The sequence below is a fragment of the Coregonus lavaretus genome, assembly GCF_964263955.1.
Source record: "Coregonus lavaretus genome assembly, chromosome: 25".
NCBI lineage: Eukaryota > Metazoa > Chordata > Actinopteri > Salmoniformes > Salmonidae > Coregonus > Coregonus lavaretus.
Window position 1 is genome coordinate 11,069,339 of NC_140012.1, and position 12,282 is coordinate 11,081,620.

The window sequence follows — 12,282 nt, forward strand, 5'->3', positions numbered from 1 at the left end:
ACCCTTTTCTGAAGAGAGCTTGGACAGCTTGATGTGCATTGAAAATCGCTGATGAAGACTCATCAAAGATCATGTCATGTTGATGTATTTGTGTATTTATTGATTATTGCTATGAATGCAATGTGAATTAATATATTGAATTGCTAGGTACTTTTCCTGGTACTGTTGTCTGTGTAATTTGCAGAACTTTCAATTGAATGTTATTTATTAAATCAACTGAAGTCTTGTTTCTACTTTTCTGATATGTAATCGCTTAAGTAGACTGAATAAAATATAAACGCAACATGTAAAATGTTGGTCCCATGTTTTATGAGCTGTAATAAAAGTCCCCAGAAATGTTCCATATACACAAAAAGCTTATTTATCTAAAATTTTGTGCACACATTTGTTTACATCCCTGTTAGTGAGCATTTATCATTTGCCAAGATAATCCATCCACCTGACAGGTGTGGCATATCAAGAAGCTGATTAAACAGCATGATCATTACACAGGTGCACCTTGTGCTGGGGACAATAAAAGGCCACTCTAGAATGTGCAGTTTTGTCACACAACACAATACCACAGATGTCTCGAGTTTTGAGGGAGCTTGCAATTGGCATGCTGACTGCAGGAATGTCCACCAGAGATGTTTCCAGATAATTGAATGTTCATTTCTCTACCATAATCCGTCTCCAATATCGTTATAGAGAATTTGGCAGTACATGCAACCGGCCTCACAACCGCAGACCACGTGTAACCACGCCAGCCCACACATGCGGGATGGTCTGAGACGACCCATCCGGACAGCTGATGAAACTGTGGGTTTGCACAACCAAAGGATTCCTGTACAAACTGTCAGAAACCGTCTCAGGGAAGCTCATCTGCGTGCTCGTCGTCCTCACCAGGGCATAGACCTGACTGCTGTTCGGCGTCGTAACCGACTTCAGTGGGCAAATGCTCAACTTTGATGGCCACTGGCACGCTGAAGAAGTGTGCTCTTCACTGATGAATACCGGGTTTCAACTGTACCAGGCAGATGGCAGACATCGTGTATGGCGTCGTGTGGGCGAGCAGTTTGCTGATGTCAACGTTGTGAACAGAGTGCCCCATGGTGGCGGTGGGGTTATGGTATGGGCAGGCATAAGCTATGTACAATGAACACAATTACATTTTATCGATGGCAATTTGAATGCACAGAGATACTTTGATGAGATCCTGAGGCCCATTGTTGTGCCATTCATCCGCCGCCTTCACCTCATGTTTCAGCATGATAATGCATGGCCCCATGTTTCAAGGATCTGTACACAATTCCTGGATGCTGAAAATGTCCCAATTCTTCCATGGCCTACATACTCACCAGACATGTCACCCATTGAGCTGTTTGGAATGCTCTGGATCGACGTGTAAGAAAGGGTGTTCCAGTTCCCGCCAATCTCCAGCAACTTCGCACAGCCATTGAAGAGGAGTGGGACAACATTCCACAGGCCACACTCAACAGCCTGATCAACTCTATGCGAAGGACATGTGTAGCACTGCATGAGGCAAATGGTGGTCTCACCAGACACTGACTGGTTTTCTGATCCATCCCCTTACTTTTTTTTAAGGTATCTTTGACCAACAGATGCATATCTGTATTGTCAGTCATGTGAAATCCATAAATTAGGGCCTAATGAATTTATTTGAATTTACTGATTTCCTTATATGAACTGTAACTCAGTAAAATCTTTGAAATTGTTGCATGTTGCGTTGATATTTTTATTCAGTGTCTATTTAACAGCCACAGAAGTATAAGCCTATATCAATTAAATGAATGCACAAACAGGTATTGCAGTAATTTACTTAATCATCTCAATTGAAATGCAACCCATATCCTGTATCTCACCCTGTAACGCTATAACTGAAAACCTAAAACTTTGTCTACTTTTGTGATCCCTTGGCCTACAGGTTGTCAATGCAGCTTGTCTGACAGGGTAAGTTGGCAGCATTAGTGACGTCTTCAAAATACTTCTGGGTTATGTAAATACAAATCCTTCAAGATAAAAGCTCCTATTTATAAATGCTCCCATTGCTATTCCATGACTATAAAACAAATATAACTTAGGTTACTAATTACAATCTATACTTAATCATTGCAAAATAGTATTGCTGTAATTGCATGTTTAAATATATATATATATATATATATATATATACACAGTGGGGGGAAAAAGTATTTAGTCAGCCACCAATTGTGCAAGTTCTCCCACTTAAAAAGATGAGAGAGGCCTGTAATTTTCATCATAGGTACACGTCAACTATGACAGACAAAATGAGAAGAAAAAAAATCCAGAAAATCACATTGTAGGATTTTTAATGAATTTATTTGCAAATGATGGTGGAAAATAAGTATTTGGTCAATAACAAAAGTTTCTCAATACTTTGTTATATACCCTTTGTTGGCAATGACACAGGTCAAACGTTTTCTGTAAGTCTGCACAAGGTTTTCACACACTGTTGCTGGTATTTTGGCCCATTCCTCCATGCAGATCTCCTCTAGAGCAGTGATGTTTTGGGGCTGTCGCTGGGCAACACAGACTTTCAACTCCCTCCAAAGATTTTCTATGGGGTTGAGATCTGGAGACCTTGAAATGCTTCTTACGAAGCCACTCCTTCGTTGCCCGGGCGGTGTGTTTGGGATCATTGTCATGCTGAAAGACCCAGCCACATTTCATCTTCAATGCCCTTGCTGATGGAAGGAGGTTTTCACTCAAAATCTCACGATACATGGCCCCATTCATTCTTTCCTTTACACGGATCAGTCGTCCTGATTTCTTCAAACCAAGCTGCTTATCTATTGCAGATTCAGTCTTCCCAGCCTGGTGCAGGTCTACAATTTTGTTTCTGGTGTCCTTTGACAGCTCTTTGGTCTTGGCCATAGTGGAGTTTGGAGTGTGACTGTTTGAGGTTGTGGACAGGTGTCTTTTATACTGATAACAAGTTCAAACAGGTGCCATTAATACAGGTAACGAGTGGAGGACAGAGGAGCCTCTTAAAGAAGAAGTTACAGGTCTGTGAGAGCCAGAAATCTTGCTTGTTTGTAGGTGACCAAATACTTATTTTCCACCATAATTTGCAAATAAATTCATTAAAAATCCTACAATGTGATTTTTTAAATTTATTTTCCTCAATTTGTCTGTCATAGTTGACGTGTACCTATGATGAAAATTACAGGCCTCTCTCATCTTTTTAAGTGGGAAAACTTGCACAATTGGTGGCTGACTAAATACTTTTTTCCCCCACTGTATATATATATATATATATATATATATATATATATATATATATATATATATATATAAACACTGCTCAACAAAATAAAGGGAACACTGAAACAACACAATGTAACTCAATCACACTTCTGTGAAATCAAACTGTCCACTTAGGAAGCAACACTGATTGACAATAAATTTCACATGCTGTTGTACAAATGGAATAGACAACAGGTGGAAATTATAGGCAATTAGCAAGACACCCCCAATAAAGGACTGGTTTTGCAGGTGGTGACCACAGACCACTTCTCAGTTCCTATGCTTCCTGGCTGATGTTTTGGTCACTTTTGAATGCTGGCGGTGCTTTCACTCTAGTGGTAGCATGAGACGTAGTCTACCACCCACACAAGTGGCTCAGATAGTGCAGCTCATCCAGGATGGCACATCAATGCGAGCTGTGGCAAGAAGGTTTGCTGTGTCTGTCAGCGTAGTGTCCAGAGCATGGAGGCGCTACCAGGAGACAGGCCAGTACATCAGGAGACATGGAGGAGGCCGTAGGAGGGCAACAACCCAGCAGCAGGACTGCTACCTCCGCCTTTGTGCAAGGGGGAGCAGGAGGAGCACTGCCAGAGCCCTGCAAAATGACCTCCAGCAGGCCACAAATGTGCATGTGTCTGCTCAAACGATCAGAAACAGACTCCATGAGGGTGGTATGAGGGCCCGACGTCCACAGGCGGGGGTTGTGCTTACAGCCCAACACCGTGCAGGACGTTTGGCATTTGCCAGAGAACACCAAGATTGGCAAATTCGCCACTGGCGCCCTGTGCTCTTCACAGATGAAAGCAGGTTCACACTGAGCACATGTGACAGACGTGACATAGTCTGGAGACGCCGTGGAGAACGTTCTGCTGCCTGCAACATCCTCCAGCATGACCGGTTTGGCGGTGGGTCAGTCATGGTGTGGGGTGGCATTTCTTTGGGGGGCCGCACAGCCCTCCATGTGCTCGCCAGAGGTAGTCTGACTGCCATTAGGTACCGAGATGAGATCCTCAGACCCCTTGTGAGACCATATGTTGGTGCGGTTGGCCCTGGGTTCCTCCTAATGCAAGACAATGCTAGACCTCATGTGGCTGGAGTGTGTCAGCAGTTCCTGCAAGAGGAAGGCATTGATGCTATGGACTGGCTCGCCCGTTCCCCAGACCTGAATCCAATTGAGCACATCTGGGACATCATGTCTCGCTCCATCCACCAACGCCACGTTGCACCACAGACTGTCCAGGAGTTGGCGGATGCTTTAGTCCAGGTCTGGGAGGAGATCCCTCAGGAGACCATCCGCCACCTCATCAGGAGCATGCCCAGGCGTTGTAGGGAGGTCATACAGGCACGTGGAGGCCACACACACTACTGAGCCTCATTTTGACTTGTTTTAAGGACATTACATCAAAGTTGGATCAGCCTGTATGTGGTTTTCCACTTTAATTTTGAGGGTGACTCCAAATCCAGACCTTCATGGGTTGATACATTTGATTTCCATTGATAATTTTTGTGTGATTTTGTTGTCAGCACATTCAACTATGTAAAGAAAAAAGTATTTAATAAGATTATTTCATTCATTCAGATCTAGGATGTGTTATTTTAGTGTTCCCTTTATTTTTTTGAGCAGTATATATATATATATATATATATATATATATATATATATATATATATATATATATATATATATATATACACTACATTTACATTTTAGTCATTTAGCAGACGCTCTTATCCAGAGCGACTTACAGTTAGTGAGTGCATACATTTTTCACTACCAGTCAAAGGTTTGGACACACCTACTCATTCCAGGGTTTTTCTTTATTTTTACTATTTTCTACATTGTCGAATAATAATGAAGACATCAAAACGATGAAATAACACATATGGAATCATGTAGTAACCAAAAAGGTGTTAAACATATAAATATATTTGAGATTTGAGATTCTTCAAATAGCCACCCTTTGCCTTGATGACAGCTTTGCACATTCTTGGCATTCTCTCAACCAGCTTCACCTGCAATGCTTTTCCAACCGTCTTGAAGGAGTTCTCACATATGCTGAGCACTTGTTGGCTGCTTTTCCTTTACTCTGCGGTCCGACTCATCCCAAACCATCTCAATTGGGTTGAGGTTGAGGTTGGGGGATTGTGGAGGCCAGGTCATCTGATGCAGCACTCCATCACTCTCCTTCTTGGTCAAATAGCCCTTACACAGCCTGGAGGTGTGTTGGGTCATTGTCCTGTTGAAAAACAAATTTTAGTCCCACTAAGCCCAAACCAGATGGGATGGCGTATCGCTGCAGAATGCTGTGGTAGCCATGCTGGTGAAGTGTGGCTTGAATTTTAAATAAATCACAGACAGTGTCACCAGCAAAGCACCCCCACACCATAAAACCTCCTCCTCCATGCTTTACGGTGGGAAATAAACATGTAGAGATACATTTACATTTACATTTTAGTCATTTAGCAGACGCTCTTATCCAGAGCGACTTACAGTTAGTGAGTGCATACATTATTTTTATTTTTTTCATACTGGCCCCCCATGGGAATCGAACCCACAACCCTGGCATTGCAAACGCCATCCCTGCCGGCCAAACCCTCCCCTACCTTGGACGACGCTGGGCCAATTGTGCGCCGCCCCATTCATCCACACCGCGTCTCACAAAGACACGACGGTTGGAACCAGAAATCTCCAATTTGGACTCCAGACCCAAGGACAAATTTCCACCCATCTAATGTCCATTGCTCGTGTTTCTTGGCCCAAGCAAAGTCTCTTCTTCTTATTGGTGTCCTTTAGTAGTGGTTTCTTTGCAGCAATTCGACCATGAAGGCCTGATTCACTTGAAGAAGCTTTCAAAGTTCATGAAATGTTCAAAGTGATGATGGACTGTCGTTTCTCTTTGCTTATTTGAGCTGTTCTTGCCTTAATATGGACTTGGTCTTTTACCAAATAGGACTATCTTCTGTATACCCCCCCCCCCCCCCCGTATACCCCCCTACCTTGTCACAACACAACTGATTGGCTCAAACGCATTAAGAAGGAAAGAAATTCCACAAATTAACTTTTAAGAAGGCACACCTGCTAATTGAAATGCTTTCCAGGTGACTACCTCATGAAGCTGGTTGAGAGAATGCCAAGAGTGTGCAAAGCTGTCATCAAGGCAAAGGGTGGCTATTTGAAGAATCTCAAAAATAACATATATTTTGATTTGTTAAACCAGTGTCCCGTATTTGGGATGGTTGAGCTAACGTGCGCTAATGTGATTAGCATGACTGTTGTAAGTAACAGCAAACTTTCCACAATAAAAAATGTATACAATGAGTGTACAAAACATGAAGGACACATGCTCTTTCCATGTAATAGACTGACCAGGTGAAAGCTATGATCCCTTTTTGATGTCACTTGTTAAATCCACTTCAGTCAGTGTAGATGAAGGGGAGGTGAAAGGTTAAAGAAGGATGTTTAAGCCTTGAGACAATTGAGACATGGATTGTGTATATGTGCCATTCAGAGGGTGAATGTGCAAGACAAAATGTTTATGCAGTGCTTAATTTGAGCCGGATCCTGCCGGAACAGGATCCGGCACCTCTCAGATTTGACTTTGTTTGTTCTTGCACCTATTTGCCCAGATCCGGTACCACTCGTGGCATGATTTATTAATTATTTCACTGTTCGCACTGTAGACAATCTAATAAAAGCGATCAGCATTAAATCAAGTTGCCTCCTCGTTATTTCTCCCGCCCCCCAGAAAGACTATCATGTAAAGGCAAGGTGATCCTTCTGTGTAATCATCCTATCCTGCCACACTGATTCCAGAACTGTTCTCTTATTTGAAAGTAGATGTTATGGGGAGGGCCAGTGGGGTAAGTAACTGATCTTGACACAGGTCTTGGTAGTGGTGGTCAGCTAGTGAAGAGGTCCCTACGTAATCACATCACATAGCCTAGTATAGTAGTCTCCCTACTGAATTTGAATCGTGGGAAAGCCAAATAAAAAATGGATAAGAAAAGGCAATTGAGTTTGAAATGTTTCAAGCCCAAAATCCAGAGAAAGATGGTGGATCGAACTCAGAACGATCCAGAGAACTATCAGTGCCGGAGGAGAGGAGTGAGGGGCAAACTGTTCCTGATGGCGATGCCTTAGTTAGCAGCGCTGCTAATCCCCCCAGTTCAGCATCATCCACTAGCTTGTAGGCCTACTAGCGAGTCAGACTCAGCGGGATAGGGAGACGGGGAGCTGGGTGGGAGGGGGGCAGTGTATCCACCGACAAAGTGCTCGGAGCAGGTGCAATTTGCAGTTCAAGAACAAGCAAACGTATAACCCCTGGCTTGTCATGCAGAATTCAATGTTGGGCTGCACAACATGCAAAAAGGTAGGGAGCTTGGGTCTGGAATCGACTGGAGGGATTAAACTAGCAAAGAGTGGATGGAATGTACAGTAAATTAATCCTATGCATCAAAACAAAGAGCCCTCAGAAAAAAAGGTTTTTGAACATTCCTGAACCAAGGCACATTTGGTGGCAGCAAGCATTGAAGACAATGCTAAAGAGGACACCCAGGTTAACACTCAAATTGAAAAACAAAATAGACACTACAGCCAGAGTCTTCAGAACAGCCTCAGAAGGAGGCTAAACATCACAGCCACATGCCAGCTCATGGCTTTGAGCAAGAAGTTGACTCAGTAGTTAAATGGACTTGACATGGGGAGAGTCATTGTGGGAGGTTTTGAAAACTAAGGTAGGACGTTTTTCTTTCCTTTACAAACTTGTTCTGTGCTGTGAAGGTAATCTGAATATGTGCTTCATATTATCACATAGGCAGGAGGCCTATATATTTTCATATGTGTGTTCTGCTGTAGCCTACATTGATTAATTTTATTTGAAGTTATATTCAGATATTGTGATATTTGTTCTACTGCTACAGTGATGTCTTGAAAATTATACGAAATTCGGGTCTTGTAAGCCCAACAGCTGAGTATGTGTGCATATGGCGGGTGTTCTGCAGTGTCGTCTAAAAATGTTGCTGTACATTGATGTCTAGAAAATTAGGCTATAAGAAATTCGGACTTGTGTAAGCCCCGCAGCTACACTTAAGTATATGAGCATACTGCATTGAGGTCTAAAATGCTTTGAATTAATTAGCACCTTGGAGAGTGCTGTCCGTTTCATCACCATAGACAGTAGGCTACTTGGCTGCTACGTTGTGTTTGACACTTTTTTTCTCCATTTATTCCGGTACCTCAGAGCACCCAAGATACCCCCCGCCCTCGCTCTCACTATGTGTTCCGGGACCTCCCGATTTACAAATTAAGCACTGTTTAAGTGCGTTTGAACGGGGTATGGTAGTAGGTGCCAGGCGCACCGGTTTGTGTCAACAACTGCAACACTGCTGGGTTTTTCCACGCTCAATAGTTTCCCGTATGGATCAAGAATGGTCCACCTCCGAAAGGACATCCAGTTAACTTCACACAACTGTGAGAGGCATTGGAGTCAACATGGGCCAGCATAGTCAACATGGGCCAGCATCCCGGGAAGTGTCCTTAATGTTTTGTACACTCAGTAAATATATATAGTTTATTTATTTGATATATATAATGTTTATTTATTTGATATATGTCATGTTTATTTATTTGATCACAAGTTAATATGTTGGTAGACATGCTGAAGAGCTGATTCATGTTAACATAAATAAATATTAGCTGCTTTAATGTGTTCTGTCGAAATGACAAAAAAACTAACAAAAAATAAAATAAAAAACAGACAATAATTTACAGCAGAGCATTAGTATCTACATTACCAACGAGTCATAGTGATATTTTTTCCGTTTTTTTTCTTCTCCAGCATGTGTCCTACCCTCCCACTCACGTGCCCACCCTACTCTTACCAATGTTCCTCAATGAATTTGTTTTCTTTGTATCCCCGTATTGAGGTTCAAATCATACAGATATCTACACATTTACAGTACAAACGCAAACTCAGATACATATTCAGACACTGGTGTCAGTGTAATTGAGCGTTTCTAAAAAATATATTTTTTACATTGGCACTCAGTTAAAGGGTTTATTGCAAAAAATATATAGAACAGTTAAGTAGCAGCATAATGTAAATGCTTTAAATGATCTAGTTCAACATGTTTAGAAAGTATGAGTGCAATTCGAACATTATCGTCTTTGATATGACCATTCTACAGTTGGTTTGATCATGTTTAAATGTATCCCATGACAATGTAGTGTGTTGCTAACACCAGTAGGTGGCACCCTTATAGTGTGCACTCTGTAAAGTTTTTTTCTGGCCCTTTTCATATACAAGCACGACCCATTAAGGTCTAATAACACCACCAATGCTTATGGTATTAGCCAGATATTGTTGTATTGTTCATAAGTAAGTAACAATACATGGGCAACCAGCTGTTTTGCACTTTAATGCTGTCTGAAAACTATTGACAAGGAATTATTTTTAATAATTTATCCTGTTGCCCAAAATTCTTCTATAATGTACTATACACAATATAATTGTTTCCTTAGGTACAAGGGTGTAGTACTACACTATATAGCCTCTGTTTTATGTAATTCTCGTGTGCTGACCAGGTGTGGTAAGTCAGACAGGTATCAACATAACCCTCATTACTTATTAAAGCCTTGCTTCCAGGTAATACACCTTTCAGTAAAACACCACTCGCTATAGTGGTAAGCCAGGGCCCAATGCCTGGATCATGAGCTGCCCTATGCCCTACTCTGAGCAGTGCCTAGTACAGTTATGTCACTGCTATAGAACTTATGAGTCTGATTAAATCCTTGATCCTGTTTTGGAGCATGCATTAGTTCACCTCACAACGTGGGGTTGTTTTTGTAGACTTTGGGCATTATGAGCTAGTTTGAATAAGGCTTTGATCCATGTTAGATCTGGTTCAACAAGCTGTAGAGGTTATGCCGTACCTCCACTCTACCTCTGGCAAGGCAGGCTTCGATTTATTACTGCGACAGAACATTCCCTTGTTGTTATGTTATTCAGCTCGCACGTAAGCTAAAATCTCATATGCGATTTAATAGAAGTTTGTAACCTTTTGGTAATGTTAAACAATCAACGATGGACTTGTAGCACCCACTGTTAGACATTTGCATTTACTCTCCATCTCTATCTCTCCCACATTCTGCCCTCCTTCCCTCTGTCTCTGTCATAAAACACACTAGCCACTGGTCACAGACATCAATTCAATGTCTATTCCACGTTGGTTCAACTTCATTTCATTGAAATGACGTGGAAACAACGTTAAATCAACCGGTGTGTGCCCAGTGGGTAGTCTGGTTTTGAGAAGTTGACTGAACCTGAACTGAAAAGGCACTAGGACCCAGGAAACACCATCATTCTCCACTCCCTCCCTCCCTCTCTCTGGAAGAGCTGCATATGCTGCTGTTGCCTCCCCTTGCTGTCTGTCCCTGTTTCAGATTATATAGTAGTTGGCTGCCTCCTTGTCCTCTTCTCTCCTCCTCTGATATGGCTGCCAGGAGACCGGTTAGCCCCAGCATCGTGTGTGGACTCCAGTCAGAAGAGAGTGGCCCCCACCTCCAATCTTTAAGACCCCCAGCTCTCTTTGCCAGCTACTGCTGCCACTCGGGACCTATGTTACTCTCTGCATAGGAGTTTTTGCACCTCTCCTTCACAGGACAACACAGGACAACACATATGTTTCTACCTTTTGAATGTGTTTTTTTTTTTCCCACTCCTCATCCTTTCTTTTCCTCTTTGAGTCTTCTCTGAGTGTCACGCTCATACTCTCCAGCCGCCTCTCTATTTCTCTTTCTCTCCACCTCTCAGTCTCTTGAGGGTTGTTCATGCCGCACAGGGACCTTGCTGACAGGTCTGACACTTTTGAGTAATTTTGCATCAACCCTTCCCCTGTCTGAGAGGATGAAGGAGCAGGAACATTGGAGAAGATGATACTTTGGGCTGGCCTGCTCCCCTGGGGTTAAGGAAATTGTCAATGGTAGCCACTCAATGCCACATAGAGCCTCATCTCAACAGGAAAAGTACTGGAAGAATAAGTTTGGTTCACCACAACATTTGAGTTCCAGTGCTGTCTTAACTGTGCAGTCAGACTGGACTCCTGTGGATCTACTAGTGTCCGTGACTGTGTGGAAGTAGCTGTGGAGTACCTGGGTCTGTGCATCTGGGATAAGTAATCATGGGCAATGCCGCTGGGAGTATGGATGTGCCACTGGGGAAGGAGGTGAAGACGGTGTCCACCCCCCCAGGCTCAGGGGCCCCCCAGAAACAGGCGGCGGGCCCCAAACTCCCCATGCCTGCCGAGGAGGAGTTAGAGGAGCGCTTCAATGCAGTGCTGGTGAGTCTGATGGCTGAAGACACACACACACAGGGCCCAGAATATAGCGCCTGTGAGGGCACACATTCAATTTTACGCACTCCCATACAGAAACAACAAGCAAAACAATACAAAGAAACAAAGAATGCTGAACATGTGCACATTCCTCGGACAGGCTTATCAACGAGCAGGGTACATAATGTGACTGTGGGAGGACAAATAAGAAGTCCTTTATTATCTGGTTTACAGTAGTATTGAGTTCATTGTATGGTCAGTTGGGGATGGATAAAGAGGAAGTTCTATTCCATATTTGCAGTGGATAAGGTATAATAAAAGTTAGCCATTAAACACAATTATACCACATGAACTGTGAGCCTGTGACAGTACATTTCTTTGTTCAAGTTTGTAGTTCAAAGATATTCATGAATCCCAATTAGTTGTACAATTTCCCTTTTATAACTTCAGTTTTGGTTTGTTCTACCTACTGTAGTATTAAAACGTTAGGCAAGCCACTTTTTAAAAGATGGCTTTCATCAATATTACTGCAGTAATGTTAACAGTAAATCCAGCCATTCACTTCCTAACCAACTAATGCTAATTTCCTAGTACTCGATGACAATTCCTCAACAGAATCAATTGCAAGTTGGGCATTCCTCGACTCCGTAACTTGATGTTCTTGTTACTCCCTTCACTGGGCCT

General features: G+C 42.6%; 1 protein-coding gene across 1 annotated transcript in view; it reads left to right on the forward strand.

Moving 5' to 3' along the window:
- Window positions 1–11,445: 11,445 nt before the first annotated feature.
- The window catches only part of LOC311100450 (formin-like protein 1), a gene marked incomplete at both ends in the record, with an annotated part of 65,331 nt that continues 64,494 nt past the window's right edge, over window positions 11,446–12,282 (forward strand). Inside the window, one exon of the mRNA XM_084141372.1 lies at window positions 11,446–11,604. Within this exon, the coding sequence (XP_083997498.1) occupies window positions 11,446–11,604 (159 nt within the window). The remainder of the gene's footprint in view (window positions 11,605–12,282) is intronic.